The 11,648-nt window shown below is 43.5% G+C and overlaps 1 protein-coding gene across 1 annotated transcript in view; it reads left to right on the forward strand.

Annotated features, from left to right (window-relative positions):
• Nucleotides 1–5,651, forward strand: part of GPR68 (G protein-coupled receptor 68) — a 49,736-nt gene extending 44,085 nt beyond the window's left edge. Inside the window, exon 2 of the mRNA XM_021000383.2 lies at nt 1,921–5,651. Within this exon, the coding sequence (XP_020856042.1) occupies nt 2,079–3,170 (1,092 nt within the window). The 5' untranslated portion in view covers nt 1,921–2,078 and the 3' untranslated portion in view covers nt 3,171–5,651. The remainder of the gene's footprint in view (nt 1–1,920) is intronic.
• Nucleotides 5,652–11,648: the final 5,997 nt, after the last annotated feature.

An 11,648-nucleotide genomic window follows, 5' to 3' on the forward strand; every position in this document is an offset into this window, starting at 1 on the left:
GCAAGAACTGATGAACTCTGAGTATAGATTGAAGCATATTTTTTTTGCACTTTTTAAGTTCTTATTTCTTATTTTTGCAACATGGCTAATACAGAAGTGTATTTTGATGAGTTCATACATACAATGGGTATCATATTGCTTGCCTTCTCAATCAGTGGGGGAAGGGCTGAAGTCAGGGAAAAAATTTAGAACTCAAAATATCAACAATGAATATTATGAGAAAAATGACAACTTCCAGTTTGAAAAAATTGCATTTCCTACTCAACAGAGACAGAGGAAAGTAATGACTAATGGATGGTCAGTTCCCAAGTTCATATAAAATCATAAGATCACAGCTCTGAAAGAGAATTTAGAGGCAATCTAGCCCAACCCCCTCATTTTACAACTGAGGAAACAGATCTAAAAAAGTGAAGTGATTTCCACAAGTAATAAGTAACAGACCAGATATGAAATTCAGCTACTCCAACTCCAAACCTAGTACTCTCTCCATGGGGAACCTAATGAGTATCACCAAAGAGAGGCCTCAATCCATGAAGATGTTTATCAAGATTTAAGCCACTTCTGGGGCTATCCTGAGAAGAGTTAGAGAGTGATGATGACAAACTTGGTTTTTAATGGCTTAATTGATTCCTGTAAGTTCATGAAACTTAATGCTTGTCACTAACCTTAACACTTGTCATGAAATTTTTGTTAAGTATAATTATCTTTCTCTATTTTATTTTTGCTTATTTTTATTTTTTTTTTTAGATTTTAAAAAAGTTCTGAACTTTAGCTCAACTAAAGTGAGTGTTTTAATATACACAGTAGAGTAGAAAGAGAGGGTTATACACGAAGCTGTGCATCTGTTACATACAGCCTGCTTTTCTCTTTAAGTATATGACAAATTTACCATGTTACTTTCAAATCTGCCCTTCTTGCCTGTGATTCCTTCTGGCTTTCCTTCTGTTATCTTCTGTGCATTTCAAAAAAAAAGTTTCTATTTCTGTTTTCCATTTTTTTTGGGGGGGGAAACAATTCTATCCCTAGTTCCCCTCTTTCTGCCTTCCCCACTTCTGAACTGAGACAAAAAGAAAAACAAAACATCGGTAATAAATATGCATAATCAAGCCAAACAAATCCCAAATTTACAGTGCCTAAAAAGGTATTGCTCATTCTCTACCTTGAATCCATCACCTCTCTGTCAGGAGGTAGACAGCATGCTTCATCATAAATCCTGTGGAATGATGGTTGGGCACCAGAGCCCCAGTGTCTTTCAGAGTTGTTTGCCTTTACAATATTGTTTTTATTATATAAATTGTTCTCCTGGTTCTGCTCACTTCACTCTGTATCAGCTCATACAAGTCTTCCTAAGTTTCTATGAAATAGTATTCCACCACATTCATGTGCCATAATTTGTTCAACTGTTCCCCAATGAATGGAAAGTTCTTTGACACTACAAAAGAACACTATAGATATTTTTGTATGTATTGGTCCTTTCCCCTCTTTCTTTGGTCTCTTCAAAGTATAGAGCCAGTAAAGGTATTTCTAGATCAAAAGGTAAGCACAATTTAATAACTTTTGGAGCATGGTTTCAAATTGCTTTCCAGAATGGGCAAGACCAGTTCATAGCTCCACCAAAAATATGTATAAATGTCTTTGTACTTATTTTTACTCTTTGAACCCGTTGTTGAACCTGTGTATGAAAGCCAGGTTCAGCCCTGGAGATTCTCTGGCAGTGATATCTGCTTCCCACATCCCAGTGGAGAATCACAGACTGCCAGAGCCAAGGCAGGAGAGAGAAGGGACAGCAATTGGCAGGTCACATTTTAGTGTCTTCAGGTTGGAGGAGAGATAAACACCCAAGTATCTTTACTGATCTAGATGCTTTGGAGAACATCAAATGCTAACCCTTCTAAGGACTTTTCTGTGTTTGGCTTTTAGGGATATATGTTCCAGCGATAACAACAACCACAACCCTTTGGCCGTGACCTGGGGGTAGCATGGACCCCAAACTCCAAGTCCCCAGAAACAAAATGGGACTGAGAAAGGTAGACTATCTTTTAACTCCTTGAAGGGCAAAGTCTTCTTTGGTCCAGAAGATGGGGAACATTACAGCAGGCAATCTCTCCAACAACTGCACCATCGACCATACCATTCACCAGACTCTGGCTCCAGTGATATATGTTTTAGTGTTGGTGGTGGGTTTCCCAGCCAATTGCCTCTCTCTCTACTACGGTTATCTGCAGATCAAGGCCAAGAACGAACTGGGGGTCTACCTCTGCAACCTGACAGTGGCTGACCTCCTCTACATCTGCTCCCTGCCCTTCTGGCTCCAGTATGTTCTGCAGCATGATGACTGGCCCCATGGAGACCTGTCCTGTAAGATCTGCGGCATTCTCCTCTACGAGAACATTTACATCAGCGTGGGCTTTCTCTGCTGCATTTCCATCGACAGGTACCTGGCAGTGGCCCACCCTTTCCGCTTCCACCAATTCCGCACCGTGAAGGCTGCTGCCGGGGTCAGCGTGGTGATCTGGGTCAAGGAGCTCCTGGCCGGTGTCATTTTCTTCATGAATAATGAGGTGGTGGAGGATGAGGACCGACATCGGGTCTGCTTTGAGCACTATCCCATCGAGGCGTGGCAGCGGAACATCAATTATTACCGGTTCTCGGTGGGTTTCCTCTTTCCCATTTGCCTGCTCTTCTTCTCCTACTGGGGCATCCTGAGGGCTGTGCAGAGAAGCCACGGCACTCAGAAGAACAGAAAAGACCAAATCCAGAGACTAGTGTTGAGTACCATGATTATTTTCCTGGCCTGCTTTCTGCCCTACCATGTCCTGCTGGTTGTGCGCAGCCTGTGGGAAGTTAACTGTGAGTTTGCCAAGGGGATCTTCAATATCTACCACTTCTCCCTTCTCCTGACTAGTTTCAACTGTGTGGCTGACCCGGTACTATACTGTTTTGTGAGTGAGAACACCCATAGGGACTTGGCCAGGTTGCGCAATTCTTGCTTTGGCTTCCTGACCTGTTCTGGGAAGGGAGGGTCCAAGGAGTCCTACCCACTGAGCAGCCCAGAGGCCTCTGGGAAGAATGAATCCCGGAGGGAGGAGCCTGAGCTGCTAACTAAACTCCACCCGCCATGCCCGGTCACTTCCTGTCCTGGAACAGGAGGGACTAGCCAGGAATGTTAGACCAGGCCAAGTCATTCAGCCTGGAGGTACCAGTGATGTGATCTGTGGGCTGGAGCTGTCTTCTCTCCAAATGGGCCTCTCTGCTGGCTTCAGTTCTAACACCCATGTTACCTACAGGCTCTCCGCCTAGATAAAGCCTGAAAATTGAGTGAGAATATGAGCCGTGGACAAATGTTGCAGCTCAGCCGGGTTCTTCTACCCCTGACCTCCACCCTCTGATTGTTCTAGGAAAACCCACTCAGACACACATGCTGAGTGTGTGCATAAACTCCAAGAGATTCCCAGGGGCTTGAGGTGCCGCTCCACAAAGCTCAGGCTGTGACTGTCTCTCCATCTTATCTGGGAAAGGGAGTGTGAATTGTAGCCTGTAAGACATTTTCAAAGAAAAAGGAGCTGTCTTATATTGAAAAGGGAATTATGGATTGGGGGGTGGGGAGGTGTTATGATAAAAGCAGTGTAAGGGACACATGGAAGCAAGTTTCATGAGAAGGTATTAATATGTGTGTGTGTGTGTGTGTGTGTGTGTGTGTGTGTGCGCGTGTGTGTGTGTTTTTCCAAGTAGCCCTACCTAACCAGCCTGCCCGGGGGCTGAATCTCCCATGTTGCCTGCTCCTTTAGATTAACGCGTTGGCATTTCAAATTAATGTGTTGGCGTTTCAAATTGAAATGCACCTTTATTATTTGAGGCAAAGAGAGATATGAAAAGCTATTATCATCCATTAACTCTATTAGTTCACCTCCAAGAATGAGGACTTTATGATGGCAGTGAGGAGGGACATTATAAGGAATGAGGACGTTATGATAAGGACATTATGATGAGAAAGAGAGGTGGTCCAGATGTCCTTCTGTGCAGAGTGGGAGGCTGTTGGGTATCAGGGTACATAATGAGGCATCTGGGTTAGGAAGGCAAGGAGATGAGGAGAGAGGATTTAATAGCACTAAAAATAAACTTCTCCTAGCTGGAATTTTTACCAAGATCCTTGAATTGTTGGAAAGTTAATACTAGGTGACCCTTTGAATAAACGCCCAGGGCTTTCAGAAAGGCTGGGTGGGAGTAGGCCAAATGTACCACCCTCATTCTCTTTGTCCATGAAAAAGAGATCTTAGAGGGTATTAAGTCTTCAAGCGTTCAAAGGGCCATCCTTAGGAATAGAGATCAGATGTGTTCTGCTTAGCTCCAGAGGAGAGAACGAGGAATGAGAGGTATATGTTACATGGAAGCAGATTTAAACTCAGTGGAAGGAGAAATTTCCCAGCAATTAGAGCTGTCCAAAAAGAGAACAGGTAGTGAGCTCCTGTCAGTGGAGATGTTCAAACAGAACTGGCTGACCTCTGTTAGGGGTGTTGCAGAGGACAGGAATGGCCTCTGAGGTCCCTTCCATCTCTTAGATTCTGTGAAATTCCAGGCTACCTTTTTCAGTCTTTTAATTCTCTTGTTTCTGAATTCAGTTGCCTCCCATTTCAGATTAAGTTTTATTAAGCTCCAAGTAGGAAAGCAAAGATTACAGTCAGAATGTGTGTCAGCTATGGGTTCTCCATCCGCCCAGAGGCAGTAACGTGGGGAAGATTTTACAGTTAAGATGCCAGTGTCCCCACTGGCAACCAAGCCCCTGGAGAATGGGAGCTGCAGAGAGGCAGGGCTCAGCCTGAGATGGTGGTCTTGGAACTGCTGTCCTGTGTCCAAAGGAAAGTGATGAGGAAGGCCCTAGCTTGCTTGGCCTAGTTCTGTACCTCACATGGTGTCATGGGTTCTACGCCCAGATCTGCCTCTAGTTATATGACATAAGGCAAGTCCCCCAGTTCTCTAGAATTGATTTCCCTCATCTCAAGTGCCATGATTCTATCCCCCCTTGTCCAATGGAATGAGTTGGTGCTTTGTCCACATCAAATTTCAAATGACCCCCCCTCTTACCTATCACTTTTGAAACCTCCATTGGCAGGAGAGAGGAGGGTAGAAGAAGGGAAAGGCTCCTCGTGCTAGCTGGAACTTCCTTTCCCTCCATTTCACTCATCACTTGGCATTTTGAACTCTGCCTCTCCTCCCCTCCTCCTTTCACCACGTACAGCCGCCTATTAATGGACATATAGTTATCCCTTCTCCCTAAGTTAACCCTTTGGATGCTGTTTGCTCTCTCTCTCACTGGTGCACTTTCCACTGGGGCTTAGCTCCTGAGCATTCAATGCCTTCCAGTTTGGATGACTGCCTCCCTTCCCTGCCCAGGAAGCCTCCAGGACCAAGTTCACCCTGAGCTCCCCTTGCTATTGACTCCTAGCTTCCTGGGGTGGTCAACAAATTCAATGTAACAGACATTTGCTAAGCACTTACCCTCTGTGCAGGCCCTGGGGTAGGCCCTGGGGACCATCCAAAGATTATATAAAATGAAGTCCCTGATCTCATGGAACTTATAGTCCAGTAGACTGGACTCTCTCTCTCTCTCTCTCTCTCTCTCTCTCTCTCTCTCTCTCTCTCTCTCTCTCTCTCTCTCTCTTTATATATATATATATATATATATATATATATATATATATATGTATACATATATATATATATGTATATATATATATATATATGTATACATATACATATATATATGTATATATATGTATATATATATGTATATATATATGTATGTATATATATATATGTATGTATATATATATGTATATATATATATATGTATATACATATATATGTATATATATATATATATATATATATATATAAAAGTCCCAGCTGGCCGTAGATCTAGGATTCTATGTAAGGGCCCTCACACTCTAGCATTCTGTGGATCTACATTCTGCATTTAGAAGGATGCCAACCAAGGGCTATGTGAGGTGGGGGTGGAGGGGACGGTTCATGTCTATGGTGAAAGGAAACCTGGCAGACTTCAGTGGAAGGAGACGTCCCTTAAGGGACGGACGGTAATCAGCAGACCACATTGTTCCTTTGTTTTCTGTGTGCAGGATTGGCACCAAAGTCTCTCTCTGGCCATTGCAGATTCCTCCCTTCTTCAACGTTTAAGAAGTTCTAGGATTCTGCCATTGTCTCTCTTTTGTTCTGGAAGAGGACCAATGACATCAGGAGGATTCTGTCATAGAGATATCATGAGGGCCATCTTGGTGTAGTGGATTGAGAGCCAACCCAGGTCTGACAATTCTGTGTGACTCTAGGGAAGTCACTTAACTTCTCAGTGGCCCAGGCAACTCTCTAAGACCGTAAATTATAGGGCAGGTGCCAATCAGCATTGGTCATGGGGTTTGGACATTCACTACGCCCGTGAAATCACTGGAACGCTTCCCCCCCCAAAAAAAAAGGTATTCCCTCTACCAACACAAGTCACAACCTCTGTGATTCGTTGGGTCTTCATGAGCTGCAGTGGCAAAACAAACAAACAAACAACTTCCTCTGGAAGAGGATGCCCTTTGAACATGATGATTCTGGTCCCCAGAGAACAGACACAGTCTGATGCCACCCCCATTCTCAATGCCTTTGCAGCCTGGTAGGGCTGCCAGAGCTTGAGGGATTGGAGTGGGACTTTAATGGAAGCAGGTCTCCTTCCTTTCTTTTTACAAGACACATAACGAACTCCTCTGGGGCATCTCTGTCATAGACCCCAATTCCAAATGTCATCATTTTGGCCCTGCAATGCACTGAGTCGCTTCCAAGGCCCAGTGCAAAAACTAACATTGGAGAAAGGGCTGTATTTGGGAGTAGGAGGAGATGTATCTCTGTCTTTTTCCAATCATAATTTTCCTTCCAATCCCTCTCCTTTTATTTTTCAGGGAATTTATAATCGTGACATGAACGATTGATCCATTAAGAAAATGAAGTACATGCCAAAAACACTTTAATAATTGGCATTTACATAGCACTTTGCAAAACATTTGCAAAATATTTTCCATCCATCATCTCATTTGATACTCACTACAGCGTTGTGAAGGAGGTACTTTTGTACAATTGTTGGCATTCAGTTGTTTTAGTCACATCCATTTGGGGTTTCTTAGCATAGATATTGGAATGGTTTGTCATTTCCTCCTTCAGCTCATTTTACAGATGTGGAAACTGAGGCATATAGGGTTAAGTGACTTGCCCAGGGTCACACTAGTAAGTATCTGAGGCCAGATTTGAACTCAGGAAGATGAATCTTCCTGATTCCAGGCCCAGCACTCTATCCACTGCACCACCTGCCTGCCCCTTTGTACAGTTGTCCACATTTAAAGGTGAGGAAGATGACACTCCAAGAGTGCATGTGATATGTTCAAGGTGACATAGCTAAGAAGTAGGAGAGATAGAGGAGTGATGTGGTACAGTGATTAGAGAACTAGCCTGAGGGAGGAAGTCCTGGTTACTGGTTAACCAGTCTGTCCCCCAACTGACCTCTAAGACATAGATTCCAAAGGAGTTGATCTGCTTTAATCAAGCCCTCACAGGGAATTTCCTACAGCAATGAAATCACAGATCTAGGTTTAAAAAATACTGAAGGTTAAGGATTTGAACCCAGGGTGTATTGATTCCAAGGCCAGAACTTTATTTCTTTGCTCCAGCAGTTCTCAGAATGTGGTCCAGGAAGCCTTGGGGGTCCCAGAGACTATTTCATGGAATCTGTGAGGTCAAAATTATTTTTTTATAACAACACTAGTTCTTAATTGGTCATTAATATCGATAGATATAACACATTATCAAAAGCCCTTTGGGGGAAGGTCCTCAATTATTTCAGAGTGTAAAGGGGTCCTGAGATGAAAGTTTAAGAATCCCTGCCATGGTAATATGTTTTGCATGATTGAACAAGTATAACCTATATTAAATTGCTTACTGCCCCAGGGAGGAGGAAGGTGAGGGAAGGAGAGAGAAAATTGGGGGCTCAAAATTTTTAAAAAATGAATGTTAAAAAGAATCTCAGCCCTATGCTGTCTTTTCTAATTCCTCATAGGGACCTTCTTGCTCACTGAGAAATTCAGATGCCCTAGATTTGGAACGGGAGCTCAGAAAACAGCTCTTCTCTACACCCCCTAAGCTCAGCTGTCTGACTCATCTAAAAAAACGCATACGGCAGTGTTAATACAATTGAGAGAGCTTTGTCTGGAGTAGGAGGGCCTTGGTCCACATCCTGCCTTTGATGTTTACTTCCTGAGCAAGTCATTTAGCGTTCTGGGACCTCAGCTTCCTCATCTGTACAATAAGAGAGAATGGACCCGGGCGGCCTCTGAGATTGCTTCTAGCTTTAGTCTACCATCATTCCACCCTGCCCCCACCCTTTTCCACCCTTCATCCACTAAGCTAGCTTCTGTTGAAGGAAACCTAGAGAGGAGGTTTGGCCCAAATGTCCAGGTGATTTGTATGTGTCTAGGGGTCAGGGCTGCCCTCCTAGCTACTGCCCAAACTCAGCACGTGATGTCCCAGTTCTTGTCAGGCTTATGACTCTGCACCGACTGTCAACCTCCGCCCGGCCCCCAGCCCCTAACATGCCTATATAACTGGACCTTTGAGAAGGGAAGGACCCCACACCGTATTATGCCCGGAAGGTGCTTACCTTCGCATCTGGCTGTTAAATGCTGAAGCTTCCTTAAGGCTCAGCACAGATGCAGCTTACTCCAAGAAGCCCTTCCTGGTCTCCTCCCACACTCTGTTCCTCAATACCCCAAGTATTAGTGGTTTCTCCCTTCTGAGATTACTGTGTATATACTTATCCGTTTACATGTTGTATCTACCAGTAGACTACAGGGTCCCCAAGGGAAGGAATTTTGTCTTTGCATCCCCAGGGCCTACCCCAGTGCCTTGCACACAGCAGGGAGATAATAAATGCATGTCAAATTGAATTGAATTGAATGGGAGGGGTATTATTCTCACACCCTCCCTCTGCAGGGAATTTTTCTAGGACCATAGAACTGTTGGAACCTTTGCCTTCTAGAAGGTTTTTTAAAAAAATTTTTTTTGTTTTGAAATATTATTCTCTCTCTCTTTTTTTTTTTTGGTCTTACCACCAGGAACAGATTGTACTGAACTGAGGGTACGTTCTGTTTACTGCTGAGAGTTGTATTTTTGTATAGTTGTCTCTTTTACACCAAATATGCATGTGCTGTACTACGTATTTGGATTGATGTTGCTTGCAAATAAACCAGTGAAATGAAGATTTGCATTGTCATTAATCGTATATTTGCCTTCTTGTGCCCACTAGACTAGTTATTTATCTTTGTATCTTCCCCCACCACCTGGTACAACACAGTGCAGCCTTAATAATGTTTGTTGAATGAATGGATGTAATCTGGGATAGCTGGGCTTCTGTTTCCATGTGCCTAATTTATAAAATGTGATTTGTGTATAATCAGGGCTATTCTAATGGAATATGAGCTCCTCGAGAGCTTTATCTTTGCTGGGCACATGGTAGGTGCTTAATAAACACCTGCTAGATCCTTTACTGATTGGTCTTCCTAAAGCTCAAGTCTGACCATGCCACTAAACCCTGCCCTTATTCAGTCAACTCCAGTGACTCCCTATCACCTCTAGGATCAAATATAATCCTCTTTCTGGTGCCCAAAGCCCTTTATTACCTGCACCCTCCTACCTCTGCAATCTTTTTATATCTTATTCATCCCCACATATTCTGTTGTCTAGTGACATCAGACTCCTTGCTGTTCCTCCCACAAGATGCTCCATCTCCCAACTCCAGGCATTTTCAATGGCTGACCGAGTGAGTGGGTGAGAGACATCTCTCCTTCGTCCCAGGATGGTTGGAAGAACCACTGTGAGTATGGGAGGTTGGGACAGAATCACAGAAGCCATTTGTTCAATGACCCCTGACACCTGGCTCCTCCCTACATTTCTCGTTTCATTTCCCATTATCTCTGCCTTTCCCTTCCCCCTACTTCCTATTCCACCTTTGCTCTCATCCTCACCTCCTATGGGATCAAAGATAAAGACTAGACCTCAAATCCCATCAGAACAGGGAATTCCAGGTGAGGGAACATGTCAGTTCAGGATGGCACCTTCCTAGCAATTTGTAGTCTTCAACTATGGGCAATATATATTACTGAAATAAGTCACAGCCCTCTGCCAAATAGGTCCACGACAAATTAATGTTATTTAACCTTGACTAGAAAGGCAGCATAGTGTAGTAGGTAGGGATCCAGTCTCAGAACCAAGAGTATCTGGCTTTAAGTCCCTCTTCTGACATATACTGGTTGTGTGCCATTGGACCAAGCATTCAGGGCTCTCGGACAATGCTGCTTAAACCAGATTTATGGAGTGGCAACAAATCTGGCAACAGCAAAAGGTTTCTGAACGTGCAACAACAAAAATTAATTAAAAAGTAAACACATAATGAATCTGAGGTGTTTGCCCTCAGGACGCTCAACACTGGTGAAAGCTGCCAAAACTCAAAAGTGAAACTAGAAAAGGGGTCGAGAATGGAAAAAGTTTAAGAAGCCCTGCTCTAGGAAACTAAGTTATAAAAAAGGTGCCAATTTGAACTGGTCAAGGGAGAGAGGAAATGGCCAACCACTCTAGTATCTTTGCCAATAAAACCCCAGATGAGGTCAAGAAGAGTCAGACATAACTGAACTGAACAACAACAAAGTAGGAGCGAGGAGTAGGGACCCCATTTTATCTCTCACCAGGGAATTCCCAACATTAGTAAAATCATAGGCCGAATAACTATCCCTAACCTCTATAAACACTTACTACTGTATGTCAATCCTTTCATTCACCTCTAGAGGATTCTTGATCACGCTCTGCTTGGTGGCTATTTGTAGCACATTCACTTTTCGAGCTTCCACTGCTACTCCAAACCCAGCCCCCTTGCTGCTTTACTAAGAAAATGAAGGCCATCCATTGTGGATGGCCACCATTTCTTCTCTCCGCCTCAGATATCTCTGTAGCCCCTCCTGACTCTAGGCCTGGAATTCTATCTCCTGCACCACCTCACTTCCGCCAATTCAATTCATTTTAACAAGCACTTTTTAAGAACCTAAATATGTATAAGGCTCTGTGCTTGGGGCTGCGTAGACCACATCTTATACTAGTTGTATGGCCATGATCAAGTCTCTTAACCTCCCTGAGCTTCTTCCCTCGTCTATAAAATGGGAATAATAACATCTACTTCACAGGCTTGTTGTGAGGTGAAGATGACATCATGTATGTCTAAAAACATAGTCTTAGCTAAATGTCAGCTACTGTTGTTATCACTTTGTCTGGCAGGCAATTGTGATCCGATTTTTATTCAAGATTACTGATGATCAAAAAGGGAGACGTAGAAAATATGATGGGCATAAATATCCTGAATCATGTTACCAACAATGAATTCCACAAAAGAAACTGGACAAAAGATATAAGCAAAAAGAAAGGATCCCTCAAAAGAGGTGAGTGGGTCATGGAGAGACAGCCTGGGATAGCAGATGGGTGGTCCCTGTGCAGTATTGGTTTCCTTTCCCCCTTTCCCTAGAATATGACCCCCAGCAGAGAGACCCTCTGTGGAAGGTCTC

The sequence above is a fragment of the Phascolarctos cinereus genome, unplaced genomic scaffold, assembly GCF_003287225.1.
Source record: "Phascolarctos cinereus isolate Bilbo 61053 unplaced genomic scaffold, phaCin_HiC Scaffold_3;HRSCAF=262, whole genome shotgun sequence".
Classification (NCBI taxonomy): Eukaryota; Metazoa; Chordata; class Mammalia; order Diprotodontia; family Phascolarctidae; genus Phascolarctos; species Phascolarctos cinereus.